General features: G+C 38.5%; 1 protein-coding gene across 1 annotated transcript in view; it reads left to right on the forward strand.

Moving 5' to 3' along the window:
• Positions 1 to 15,194, forward strand: part of LOC120940588 (unconventional myosin-X-like) — a 287,319-nt gene that overhangs the window by 117,570 nt on the left and 154,555 nt on the right. The window contains exon 4 of the mRNA XM_040353535.1: positions 9,082 to 9,269. Within this exon, the coding sequence (XP_040209469.1) occupies positions 9,082 to 9,269 (188 nt within the window). The remainder of the gene's footprint in view (positions 1 to 9,081; positions 9,270 to 15,194) is intronic.

A 15,194-nucleotide genomic window follows, 5' to 3' on the forward strand; every position in this document is an offset into this window, starting at 1 on the left:
AATCTCCACAGTTGGACACAGATGGTGAAAAAAACTGATATGAGTTATAACCCTGCCCTACTCCCTAAAAAGTTTTGGCTTTAGTTCTACTCTGAATTTCCAATGCATCTAATTACACTCTAATGCTAAGAAAAATATTCACACAAAACATCTAGTTTTAAATGTATTGTGTTGTGGTGTGAATTTTGAATGTTTTCGGAGCCAGTTTTGTATAGTCATCACCTATCTTTACAACCAGTGGAATCCTATGAAAATGCATTTAAAGGATCACAAAATGTATATAGGTGCACTACGTCATGCTTTGTAGAAAATGAAACAGTATATTAGGAGACAAGCTGCATCCTGTAATTTTAAACATATGTGACTCAACTATGTAGAAAACGCAAAAAAATGCATGAAAATGTGTTGGCAGAATGCTTGTGTCTAAGAGCTTTTGCACGCTTTATAAAGATGTGTGAGTACAAAGCCTTTCAAATCCATGTTTTTTTACCAAAGAAAGAACTGCACCTATGAGAGTGATCTGAAGGGACATGCTCTTGTTGTTCATAGCAGCTGGTAAACGTTCTTACTTTTCATTTTACTAACCGCTTTATTTATTTTATCTATTACTTATATAGCGCCATTAGTTTACGCAGCACTTTAAATGTATATTGTATATTCACATCAGTTCCTGCCCTCGAGGAGCTACAATCTAAGGTCCCTAAAGCTGTGTACAGTGGGCTGAAGGAAAAAAAACGAGAGATTGCCGTACTAGTCACTAGTAAAGTGATGTTAGTACGGCCATCTCCCCTGCTCTGCTATTGTATTCTGACAGGGGGACTTCCCCACCAGAACATAGCTGACTGGATGCTGGTTTTCCAGCATGCCTGTTTAACATGCCTGTACTCACAGGCCACATGGGAGGTTGTTCTGCCTCCTTTACATGTTTACCCTAAGACCCCTTTCACACTGGGGCAGTTTGCAGGTGCTATTGCACTAAAAATAGCGTCTGCAAACTGACCCTAAACAGTGGCTGCTGTTTCTCCAGTGTGAAAGCCCACCCCTGTGTGAGTGGGCCTACCTTCAACCCTGAGATTAAGTCTTCCTGGGGTGGTTTTTTTCTAGTGCATATTCTAGATCTTTTTTTCGGATTTACCGTATATCTATACCTTGTCATGTAAACAGCTAATCCTATATAGTTGGTTTCCAGGCTTGTCACACACTAATGTCCCCTGAAGGCATCCCTGACATATTGGTGAGATTTATATGGTCTTATCATCCTCGGAGCACAGCCATCAGTGGCGACACCAATTTAAAGAAGGTCACTGCCAATGACAAAAGATTACCAATTATCCAAAAATAACTTGGGCCATTTAATATCAGATAAGGCATATAAATGAAAAAAAAAACTACCATTACAGTTAGAAGCACAAATGAATTTCCTGATTAGTGATAAATCTATAATGCATCTTTATGAACCAAAGTTTCTCTTGTTTTTCCACAGTCACATCCACAGAATATAAACTTCCCTTTGTGCAGATCTTTTATGTTACATTCCCCAACCAGGTGGACAGTATACCCCTTAACATAAAGGGCTACAATATAAACAGATGCAGATAACTTTTAAATGAAGTGGTACATTCTTTTACAGTGAAATGCATCTGTCTTGGTCAGACACACCCAGGGCCGGACTGGGACAAAAATTTGGCCCTGGACTTCATCCAGACCGACCCACTTTAATTCATTAAAATGCTGCCCCCCAAACCCCCACCCCCCGAAAAGTCACGCCCACCAAAAGGCCCCTACAACCATTATTGTATATCATGAGAGGGTGAGAGAGAGGGAGGGTTGAAGGAAAGGGGGTGAGAGAGGGGGGTGAGTGTAAGAAAAAGAGAGTGAGTGTAAAAGAGAGGGGGGTGAGTGTAGGACCCCTTTTTACACTGAGTAGTTTTTTAGGCGCTTTTGGGCTAAAAATAGCGCCTGTAAAGCGACTGAAAAACGCTTCAGCTGCAGTCCCAGTGTGAAAGCTTGAGTGCTTTCACACTGGGGCACTGCCAGGGTGTTAAAAAAATTCCTCCAAGCAGCATCTCTCTTTTAAAAAACGGCCCACTGAGCCATCGGCCCACCGGGAAACTCCCTGTAGTCCCTATGGCCAGTCCATCCCTGGACACACCAGTCTTGCTATACCACGCATTGACAAATATTTTATAAAAAAAAATGGATAGTTTCTTTTTCATTAAGGCTTTTCGCTATATGTATCTATAGCCATGTATTTTTTTTAAGGTTTTTTACTTTTATGTTTTATGTTTTGATTGCTATATTTTTTTATTTAGAAATTTTCTTCAAACAGTCAACTACAACCTTTGTCAAAAGAAAAGAAGTGTTGGCTCTTTTAAATAAGTATGCTGCATTGATGATGGCTTATTTCTAAACTGAAAGAAAGCTAGCAAAATTGTAGAATCTTTACAGAAGGATTATTCAGTTTTGCACAATTTATATGTGTAGAGCTATAGCAGTAAATATACTTTTCTTTTTATATAGAACTGTATTAGAATGTCACATTAAAAAAGTGGATGTAAACCCGATTCATGAAATGTGAGCTGGGCACATATATCTGTAGTGTTCTCTTATCTCTCTTCAAAGCACTTCTGTTGCTGTCCCCTGCTCCGGTCTTCTGTTATCAGCCTGATAACTTCTGACAAGTTCTTGTCACATGTGATAAAAGCAGCCTGAGTTTTGTGTTGGAGAGGATGCTATAATCATATTAGCACAGAGCTGAACGATTCAACGAACAGAGCTGAAAGTCTACCTATGAGGAGAGGGTGCCAATCAGCTGTCTTGGCTGTATGCCAGGCTTCACTGCAGTGCTAACCAGGAAGAGAAAATCTACTAATGTGATGTGCACTTTCTAAAGAATATATAAATCTGAAGACAGCAGATATACAAGTAAAACCTATGTAGGGAGATTTGTTTCATCCATGTGTATCATCTGAGGCTGTTCACTTCACTGGGTATATGTGAGGGTTTACATCCACTTTTATATTTTACAACAGGTCTCATTCAAAAGGGTAACAGTACATGTAATGTAAACCTGTACCTAAACAATGTACTCTAAAGCAGTGTTTCTCAACCTTTTTTCAGTCAAGGCACACTTTAAAATTCTGAACAATATTGAGGCACCCCATTGTAAAATGTAAACAAGTTAACTGATAGTTTTACATAATGCAGAAACATCCACACATGTAAAACACCCAACGTTAGAGGTCATTAAGCCGAGGTTCACACTAATGCAGTGCAGGTGACCCCATTATCCATGCACATTTCCAACACTGCATTCAAATTGCACTGCCCTTGGGATCTGCAGTGAGTGTCAGTGCAATCTTAACTAAACCCCAAACACAGGTCGCAAACACACTGCATTTGCCCGCACCAGATCACATGGTACAAAAGTACCATGCAATCTGATTGCAGTATGGTTCCAAAAATTGGTGCATACATGACTTTGGTGCGATGCAGTGTGATTTTAGCCCATTCAAAATTACATACATGTCATTTAAACAGGAACGGTTTGGTTTCTGTAGGATTCACATGAGGTTCATAAAGTGATCCAAGGCACACTGGTACTGACTAGTATTCCAATGTTTCTCTTCTCACTCAGTTTCTCTCCCTCACTCAGCTAATGTTACCCCAGTGGTGAGGGGCAAACAAGGATGCTGGGCAGGCTCATGACATTCTCCCTACTAACCAATGATGTCAGTGGTTGATAGGATGCCGGCAACTAGAAGGTTGAAATGGTGCACAATGAAAATCTGTGGCTTTCAGGCTTGATCTACCCACTGGCTTGTATACAGTTTTGGTCAATTTTTAGGCATTTTGCTTGGGCACCCTGGTTAAAAATAGGCTGCTCTAAAGCATTTACATTTTCAAAACAAGCAGTAAAAACATTCTAAAACAAGCCCTCATTCACCTCTGTCATTATAGGTGATGTGGAGAAATGTGTTTTTAGAATTAACAGCAGAGGCACAGAAATCTTATTTGTATTCTTATCCATTTCTGTTGCACCAGTATCTTGGCTGCCTGCCAGCCCTGTAATGGACACCTGCTAAAGCCCAAATTCAGAGTCTTTGTCTTGCTCTTTGGGGAACTTTGGGAATTACTGTATTTATTGGCGTATAACACTCACTTTTTTACCCTGAAAAGTGTAAACTGTGCCTGCGTGTTATACGCAGGGGGATGTGGAAAGTTATTTTTCCTGAAACTTCCCTCTTAAAGTTAGGGTGTGCGTGTTATACGCCGATAAATATGGTAAGTAGTTCACATTATAAGCAGCAAAGGAGGTCAGGGATAGTTTGTTGTAAATCTTTTTTATTGCTTGTTACGAATATAATTTAAAGTCCATCTTCTGAGCACAGATACAGTGTAAACAAACAGACCCAACTCCACCCAGTCTCCACCCAGATGCAAACAAATTTTAGTTTTCACCGCTACTGCATACCTAGGGCCTGTCAATGCTTATAATGTCAAGCATTCGATTAGCTTTTGATAAGCCACATATATAAAGGTCCAATAATCGAGAATAATAACTGTCTATGGAAAATAAAGTGGACAGTTATTATTTCCTATGGCAGTTTGGTGTATGCATGCCTTGTGACAAAGCTACAGGAACATTGGGGGAAATTTTCTAAACCTGGAAAGTGCAAAATCTGGTGAAAATGTATGGAACAAAAAAAATAAATCTGGTGCAGCTGTGCATGGTAGCCAATCAACTAATTTCAGCTTATTCAATTAAAGTGTTACTAAACCCACAACAGTAAAATCAGTCTGTATATGCAGTAACACATGCTTGTTATACTCACTGTGGTTAATCATCTGCATTGGGTAAAAAGGCTGTTTGATCCTGTCTTCACTGATCCTCTCCTTCTTGCACTGTCTCTAAAACATGTCCGGATAAGACAGAGTTACTGGGGTCAGGCTGTACATGCTCAGTTGCAAATCGCAAACGCAGTAGGCATACTAATTAGCTTACCTGTAATTTGGTGAATGGAACTGTAAAATGCAATTAGTTGGCCTTGGAGACCACAAAGAAATTCTACTTGATGTTTACTATGTGGACATTTACACTTTAAATTTATAAGGATTGCATAGTATTTACAGGAACAAGTACTTACCTGTATGGATACTTTACACATTGAATCACAAACAAGCTACAGATGTGTTAAATGCTCTACTGTAAAAGAAAAGGAAATTTTAAGCATGTGTAGACTGCCATTTATAGAGTTTGATGGTTGTACCACAAAGATTAAGTGAAATATAGTTAAGTAAAGTGGTAGAACATCCAGTTTTGAAATCTGAGACTGCGGAAAATTCTGTGTGTGGCTTTACTGGACAGAAAACATTTCAAAAATAGAAAGACATATTTGTTGTTCTCCAGCTTTGACATCAAAGAAAGTAATGGCTAACAACCAGATGAGTGAAATATGAGAAAAACAAGCAGAAAGGGAATAAGTCTGTCCCTAACAGAAATAAAGAAAATACAAAAAAAGTAGCATTTTCAGATATCATTCCTCACTTTACCATATTTTTCCAGAGTACTTATGTAGAGCTGCCATCCTGTCAAAAGCTAAATCTAGCCTCATCCTATGGTCAGGAAATGCAGATGATATGATCTGGGAATGTAAATGCTGCTGGAAAAGTGGTTGAGTTTTCAGCCTTCGTAAACCACAACCTTTTTCTGGGTCTAACAGAGCTCAGAAAATAATTGCAAATAGGATTTTTTTTTCTCTGGTACTGTCATATGTGTGCTTTACAAAATATAAAATTAAAAAAACACAATGGCAGAAAACAATGGCGGTGGAAATCTCAGCGGGATAAATTTTGACACTTTTTGTGAAAGTCACATGCCATACCAGGGCGTCTCTATAACACGTGGTCTTACCCTAGTCAATGGGAGCAGCAACATGTGGACATAAATACAGTATAGCTCTAACTATATGCAGAAATATTTAAACTGAGAACAAGCTTCCCCAGAGTTTTCCCAAACCTCCCTAAAGGCACAGTCTTTTGAGAAATACAGACTCATACAGGGAATCTAAGGCCTTGTACACAAGATCAGTCCAAACTGATGAAAACGGACTGAAGTTCAGTTTCATCAGTCCAAACCTACCGTGTGTATGCCCCATCGGACTTTTGTCCTTCAGACCAAAGTTTTAGAACTTGCTTTAAAATTGGACTGATGGACGCCTGACCGATCGGTCAAAACCGATGGTTAGTACGCAAAAGCATCGGTTCAAAACCCGCGCATGCTCAGAATCAAGTCAACGCATGCTTGGAAGCATTGAACTTCGTTTTTTTAGCACGTCGTGTTTTACGTCACCGTGTTGGACTCGATCGGTTTTTGAACTGATGGTGTGTACGCACATCAGACCATCAGTCTGCTTCATCGGTGAACTGATGAAACTGAACTTCAGTCCGTTTTCATAAGTTTGGACTGATCGTGTGTACAGGGCATAAGGATATCCTGTGTGTTTTCTAAACACAGCAAAAAAGAGTCATGCACATGAGAGCAAGGTTTAAGTTGCATACATTGGCTCATTTAAAGGGAGACCACATGCCTTGTCTATATGTCTGGAAAAAAAAATTAGGTCCCCTTTGCATGCTGGCAGGGTTGATTGTTTACAAGTTTTGTATTATGTATTTGTATAATGGTGTGTGCTTACTGTAATTTGTATGCATATTACATGGTTTTGGGGTGCTACCACTATTTAATGAAAAATCTTTCATTAGTTTCATTATTTAACATTTTCTTAAATTTGCATGACTCTAAAAGCAAACAAGAATCATTCTGTAAAAGATCGCTCTGATCCTGAACAGGGAATAGCAACCGTATACCCCTGGAATAGTCCTGATTGTGAAATAACAACAGGCGTTTAACCAAAAAAATCCAACCAGGGACACTGGGAAGGTCATTCAGTTATTTTAGACATTAGGTAACAATCAGCCCATGGCTGTGTTTACCCTAAATAATTGAGGGTCATCGGTTCGAATCCCAAACATGGCACTACCTGACTGGAGTTTGTATGTTCTCTCTGTGCCTGCATGGGTTTCCGGTGGGTACTCTGGTTTCCTCCCACAATCCAGAGATATTAGGTTAATTGACTGCTGTCTAAAGTGACCCTAGTATGTGTATTCATGAATGTGGGTGACCTTAGATTGTAAGCTCCTTGAGGGAAGGAAAGAAATAGTGATATGGGACACTAGATGTATGATATACAGGCGAAACGCGAAAATGTTGAATATCGTGCAAAAGTTCATTTATTTCACTAATGCAACTTAAAAGGTGAAACCTTACGGAGGGTGTCAATGATGGTTTTCTGCACAACTATCAGGTCAGCAGTCTTTCCCATGATTGTGATTCCTACTGAACCAGACTGAGAGACCATTTAAAGGCTCAGAAACCCTTTTCAGGTGTTATGGCTTACTTAGCTGATTAGAATTTTCGGAGATTGTGTATTTGGATTTGGGGTTTTCATGAGCTTGAAGCCGTAATCATCACAATGATGACAAATCACAGCTTTAACTATCTTGCTTTTCATGTAATCTATCTCATATATTAGTTTCACCTTTTAGGTTGCATTAGTGAAATAAATGAACTTTTGCACAAAATTCAAAGTTTCACCTGTATAACCAACTGTGTTAAAGGGTCAACAATAACATAAAAAGTATATACCAAATAAGACGACATATAACAGATACATGGACGTGCAAAATGCTGAAAACAAATAATAAACAATAACAGTTCAAATGTCCTTTGGAGAGTCCATATAGTCTTCAGTGAAATATCTTCAATAAACTGATATCGTGAAAAGGTTCCCCCACCACTTGGTAATATACTCAAACCACGCACCCAATGTTCTCAAATTGGATGTCCTTTTCACCAGACAGCCATGACCTCTTTATCTAAAAAGAAGGTCCAATGGTGCTTGCTTGGATATTCTTAGGGATAAATCAGGAGACTTGTATATTTGCATCCTTCTCTCCTCCATTGTTACTAAGTAGAAGACACTAAATACCATGGATGTGGAATGTGATTGGTGGGGTTGTTAATCTCCACCTAACTCATTCCCTCCCATTCAAATATCCCCCGTTGAGAGGTGTACAATAAATAATGTCATTCAATACCATTGATAAAATATATAACCCACAATCTATAGTAAAAATCAGAAATAGAAGGACCTGAGCCTAATAATATAATGAAGTAATTAATCTAGATAAAAATAGAAAAATGAATTCCATGGTATTTAGTGTCTTCTACCTAGTGACCCGGAACGCTTCCTGATGACATTGTAAAACAAAACATACTTCGAGACACTTTGCGGTCACGTCACTTCTGGGTTATTTGGTATATCCTTTTAAAGTTATCACTGACACTTTAACACAGTTGGTTATTTATCCTACATCTAGAGCCCCCTATCACTATTTCTTTCCAATTCAGTAGATTATCTACACTTTTTGGGGAGCAGCTATTTAGTTTTATTTTAACACTAGCTTTTTGTTTTCAAGTTCTTGAGTACAGGGACTGATAAGAATGTACAATATATCCCCTCTTTTCTTTCCTTTTCTCTTTGAAGACCCCTAGTGTCTCCGGTTGCTTTGATACTTAGAAGTTAAGTCTACTGCTTAGTATAGCCATAACATGTGGTTAGTCCGGAAGGACAATGGCCAGCTTGCACTTCGCCATGTTGGCGGCACTGGTTTTAATAGGCAAGCTGGCATACTTGCAACTGCTAGTCAGAGATAACATGAACGCCCTAGGCTACTGTTACGGTGTTTATTCTTTATGTTCCCACTGCGGGCCTGCGGCTCTATGTGGCTGTATGTTATGTACATTGGAACCATTGACCAATAAAATTGTTATTGATAAAAAAAGAATGTACAATATAGATGCAAATCACTGTGTAAATTGTCAGTGCTGTATAAATACCTGTCATAATAATAAATATCCCTTCCCATCCTTTCCAGTAATCATTCTACTCTATCTTAATTTATCTTTTGATGTTTATGGCTGAAGTTCTTTAAATAGTTTTCCTATCTTTTGTTTTTCAGACATATATTGGCTCTATATTGACTTCTGTGAACCCTTACAAATTGATTCCTGGTTTATATGACCAAAACACATCAGAGTTGTATAGCAGACATCACATGGGAGAAATACCACCTCACATCTTTGCTGTGGCCAATGAGTGTTACCGTTGCTTATGGAAAAGACATGACAACCAATGTGTTCTCATAAGGTAAGGTCCATTGATGCAATAATTAGTATTATTAATAATAGTGGTAGTTGTAGTAGTAGCAGTAGTATCAGCAGCAGTATTAAAAGTAGCAGTAGTAGTTTATATCTGATTAGTATGATTAATATGTGATAAATAAAGAAGCACTCTAGGCAACACTTTTTGCTGTTGTATTGCATAAAGTGGAGAATGGATTAAAACCTCTATTATGTTTTATTTTTGTCTGCTATCTACAACTTGGCCTGGTTATATTAAAGTGACATTAAACTTAATTTTTTTTATTAGAATAATAATAATGTTATAACTAACTGCTCTGTGCAATAGTTTTGCACACAGCAGCCCCAATCCTTCTCTCCTGGGGTCCTCCACTGGCACGCTTGGCTCCTCCTCTTCGATGAGTGCCCCATAGCAAGCTATTGCTATTTTTTATCTGGTCTAAAACCACTTTTGACATAAAGGGGCACTTTTTGGTTGCCATGGACAATCTCAAGTTTCCAGGCAGAAAGAACAGTATATATATTATAAAAGGGCACTGGACAAAGCACTAGGGACAAAAGGGAGGTGAAATAATTTGATACAGTAATGTAATCTGTAAGATTATAGTGTACTGTATGTGCACTGTATGTGTTATGTTTTGTGTACTTTTTGAATTTGCCACCGGGCTCCACCTCCATGCGTTGCGACACTCGCAGGGAACGGAGCCTGGCACACAGAGCATCGGGCAGATGATCCGGTGGAGGACACAGTGGGGGGACATTACAGGATCCGGGTGACAAGGTAAGTACGCTGTACCAGGATTCTGCAATCCCGAGTTTGGCCCGGGGTTACTGCTAATGTTACTGAAATTTAACCCCGAGCCACACTCGGGAATACCGCCAGAAGGGTTAATGCAGGGATCCTCAAACTACGGCCCTCCAGCTGTTGTAGAACTACACATCCCATGAGGCCTTGTAATGCACTGACATTCACAGACATGACTAGGCATGATGGGAATTGTAGTTCCTGAACAACTGGAGGGCCATAGTTTGAAGACCCATGGGTTAATGCATAGAATGCATTAAGGTAAAAAAAAAATAAGGCTCTAGAACTACTTTAAACACAGTAAGGGAATCTCATTGGGAACATACGGGCAGCAGATACCTAGGTTTTAGCTCTTCCCAATCAAATGAAACAAATTAAAAGAGTGCTACTGTCTATATTCCTTCTGAAGGGGTTCTGTTCACTTCCTGCTCGGGGTTACAACAGGAAATATACAGCAATAAAAATCTTGAAATTGTTGTCCATTCTACACAGAACTCCAAATATATTTTTGATACTTATCTTCTCTTACAAAGTGCATCCTGATAGCATTGCTTTATTTTCTAACTATTTATGTCCCCTTACATGCATACAAAAACCCTTAAAGTGAAATTCTGTTCTAGTATACATCTGGCTGAGTGACATTCAGCATCACACAGCCGTTTCCTATCCTGGCTGGCTGATGAATTCGCACCTATCTGTTCCATTTACACCCCATAGTTCTACTGACTTACATAAATACTGGTGGTGGAGTGGGTCTTCTTGGATATGCGCCTAGTAATGCCCATGGACACTGATAGTGTCAATACCAAACCCACCTGCCCACCACCACTAGAGAAGAGCGGGAAGTATTTTTAAATCTCAACCCAGTCCAGGACCATGCACATGCAGACTGACAAAATTCATGCATTTCCCCCCATAGTTCAAAGTTCCTATTTATTGGTGTATATTTTTTGCCTCACAAGAACAGACAATTGGGTATTTTAAAACTAAAAAATAACATAATTTTAGACATTTTTAATGCCATGATTTCCTATAATATTATTTTAATAATAAGATTTTGTTTCTTTTAGAAGTTTAACAGAACACAAGAAAATCAGTTGACACCACATTAAGCAGACAAGCACTTAAATGCCCATAGAGTTCATTTATTTGAAAAACTATCACTGTGAAGGTAGCTTTGAAATGTTTTGAACATCCCGTTAACACATAATTATAATCCAAAATGGCCTGTAGAACATTGTAATAACTAATATTTCCAAACAAAGTTGGTATAGTGATTTCGGTTCACTTCCGTGTTAATTTTGACATCAAATTTTGATTTAGTTTTAGTCATAACATGCCAATTCAGTTTTATTCGTATCTTAGTCATCTGAATTGTTTTAGTTGTATTTTAGTTGACTAAAATGTTCAGTACATTTTAGTCGACTAAAATCTCCAGTATCATAAACAAAAATATTGCTTTTTGACAAACAAAAGTGAAACTTTACTACTTCTGGACCAAGCCTATTTTTGACACTTGTTTATAAGTTAAAATCAGTATTTGCTAGTAAATTACTTAGAACCCCAAAGATTTATATATATATATATATATATATAATTAGCAAAGATTCTGGAGAATAAAATGGCAGCTGTATATTTTATGTCACACGGTATTTGCTCAGCAGTCTTTTAAGTGCAATACACTTCACTGAAATTTAAAAATGAAACAGTAAAGCTAGCCCAATTTAAATAGAGTACATTTTATACCTCACATGTTACAGGTTAAAATTGTGTACACTCGTTGAATGCTGACAAACTACTTAAAAATCTTCTTAGGCGACGCTTTAAAATTGTAACCATTAAAAGTTTATAATTATTGCTCTCGCTCTGACAATTGCGGCAATACCTCACGTGTAATTTGAACACTGTTTATATTTGCGGGCGCGACTTACTTATGCGTTTTCTTTTGCGTTTATTTGGCATGCAGGAATGGGGACGCTTTAAAAAAAAAAATCTTAATTATTTTCTTTTCTTTCCTTTTTTTTTTACACTTTAAAAAAAAAATCCGATCACTTTTATTGCTGTCACAAGGAATATAAACATTCCTTGTGACAGAAATAGTCAGGGACAGGTACTCTTTATGAAGGATCTGGGGTCTAAAAGACCCCAAATCCCTCCTTTGCACATAGAAGTATTCAAAATGCCAAAATCTGAATTTTGAAATACTGCAGATTTTTTTTAAATCGCCGCCATTGGCAGCCGAGTAAACCGGAAGTGACGTTGCTTCCGAGTTACTACATCGGGGACCCGATCAAAGCTGATTTTTTTCCAAATGCTTCTAGACGCAAACGTGGCTAAACGCGGCATCTAAACGCGGCTAAATGGCCATTTTAATCATGGGTTACTATCTGTCAAGTTAAATCTTTCAGGAGCAGTTGTAAAAACGTCCTGTGTATATGGAGCCTTATGCAGCGTAAAAACACGATCGGAGTATCCGATGGTCTAAAACGCAATGGATTTTTTCATCGGAATTCCGTTAAAGCTGTCTTGCACTCACACTTTCAGACTAAATTCCGACCGTCCAAAATGCGGTGATGTAAAACACTACGACGAGCAGAGAACAATGAAGTTCAATGCTTCCAAGCATGCGTCGACTTGATTCTGAGCATGCGTGGATTTTTCTCCGATGGAATTCCACACAGACAATCGGAATTTCCCATCGGATTTTTTTCCATCGGAAGAATTTAAAACGTTCTTTTCTCCGATGGAAAAAAGTCCGATGGGGCCCACACACGATCGGAATTTCCGATGAAACAAGTCCATCGGATGCGGCATTAGTCATTGTTTTTTTTTTTAAGTAAAATGCCATTGTAGCTTTTGTCATATTTTAGTCATCTGAATTGAAACAGAATTTTATGCTTATTTAGTTTTCATCACTGAATACATGCTAACGAAAAAACTATGATGAAGTTTTTTTAATCAACGGAATTAACACTGCTTCCTGTCCCAGTGACAACATTGTTACCCAGACAGGAAATGTGAAAAAAAAACCTTCAACAGGGATGCAGACAGCTCTAGCCCTACCATACGCTCTACGCTTAAAAAAAAGAGTGTTTTACTGCTTTCTTTATACCTCATGGAGATTTCCTTTCATTTCCAGTTCTAATAAAATGTTGTCGCTGGGGAGCCATAAAGGGTAGTAAAGGTTTTAACCTATCCTTGCTCTATCAAAAAGCTGAAGAAAAAACACATTAGGTGTAACTAATATAATAACGTAGCAAATTATTATCAGTAAGTGGCTGGCACCTTTTAGCACTGCTATTGTGACTTTGATTCCTACCAGGGACCTTATCTAAGGGCTCTAACATGCTCTCCCTGTGTGATCCCAAGCTTCCGGGGCTCTGATTTTTACCCACAACCCAAAGCGTAGTTGCTGAGAACAGCTATGTTGGTTAGCTGGCTTCCTGGGTATGGTTTGTCCTAAGATAACACTGATATCCTTCAATGAAATGCAATCCTTAAATTAAACAGAAATTAAATGTGTAAAATCAGTTCCGCTTTTTCAATGAATGCTTGATACATTTAAACAGTTTGTGCCCCCTTGTGGTCATAAAATATCTTACATCTTTTTGATCGTGTTTGAGTATTTCATATACTTTACTTTAAAAGTCTAAATTGTGATATATGCTGCAGTAGTGGAATAAGACGAAATATAGGTGTAAACATTAAACTCATATACCTACATTCAGTTCTTTTTTTATTGCTTTGCTTGTTGAAAATATACTTCTGTTGTAAGCACAATGCAAGGAAATAGGTATTTTAAAAACTCTGATTTGATTTCTCTGTGTGCATGCATATTTCTTACATATATATACTCACAGACATAAAGACAGTAAATAGCAGACTTTTTGATCTTTTCAACCCAAGAACAACAATTTTATATACTGCAAGCTACAAGTCCTTAGATTTAATGGCTGAATTCCTTTTCTTGTTTTTTGGCTTGTTTTGCTTTGTTTTGTTTTCTTTCTTTTTTTTTTTGTTCTTGTGGTATCACAGATGGCCAGTAATCTATGTTCTGAAGCATGTGCTGAAGGCTGGAGGCCTGTGCATGTGCTGGAGGCACACATGAGTATTGGCTATGCTTTTGTTTTTCTGATTGCTTCACTGTCTGGGTGTTGTAGTTCATTGTACATGTGTGTAGGTAGAGAACCTGATTTACTAAATCTGTAAGCTTGCTTGCTGACCCCTTAATTTCAAATTGTGCTGCAGGGATTCCTTGCTCTGGTGTACAGAAATAACAAATGCAGTGTGCATGTAAAATGCATGTGCATTCCAGTCTCTGGGTCCAGAACACATCTAGACATTCATTCCTATTTATCACCATTCGTGCACAACTAGAAACATCTAGGAATAAAGGCCTGCATTCAATGGTCTATAATTTCCATACCTTGTGCTTTTTGTAAATCGCAATAGTTATTCCGGCTGCAAGGGCCATAGTTAGCTATATGGTAAGCATGCTTTTCAATAATGCATGGTGGTTACAATCATGTCAGAACATTTTTCTAATCCAGTGGTCTCCAAACTGCTACCCAGTGGCCAGATGCAGCCCTTTGCTTGCCTATATCCGGCTCATGGGGCACTTTTCCTTTGACTGATGCAAGGCACTATTCCTCCCACTGACACCAACAATGGGGCATAATTGTTACTGACATCAGCAAAGGAGGTACTACTCCTTCCATTGACACCAACAATGGGCCACTATTCCTTCCTCTAATACCAAAGAGGTGCATTTTTTACTACCATTGATGCCAGCATATATTCTACTCCCAGTGGCCAAACTCTGGCCCTCCATAAGTCTGAAGGACAGTAAACTGGCCATTTGCTTAGACAGTCTCAAGACCCCTGCTCTCACCCAACAGTTTACAATATATGGTGGAACCTTCAAGTGTCTGTAGGTCCTTTCCAGCCATGCCTGGACTTTTTCTGAATGTATTCTTTGCAGCTGATCTCTGTTATTTCCCCCAAGATAGACATCTGTTAGGAATATCTGCTAAGTGTTCCCCCTCAATCCTTGTCAGCAGCATTGACCGAAGCATCAAATAAAATGTTGCAAAGTATCTGGCTAAAATCTTATCCCCTTGTTTTCAG

The sequence above is a fragment of the Rana temporaria genome, chromosome 5 (assembly GCF_905171775.1).
Source record: "Rana temporaria chromosome 5, aRanTem1.1, whole genome shotgun sequence".
In the NCBI taxonomy this organism is placed as follows: domain Eukaryota; kingdom Metazoa; phylum Chordata; class Amphibia; order Anura; family Ranidae; genus Rana; species Rana temporaria.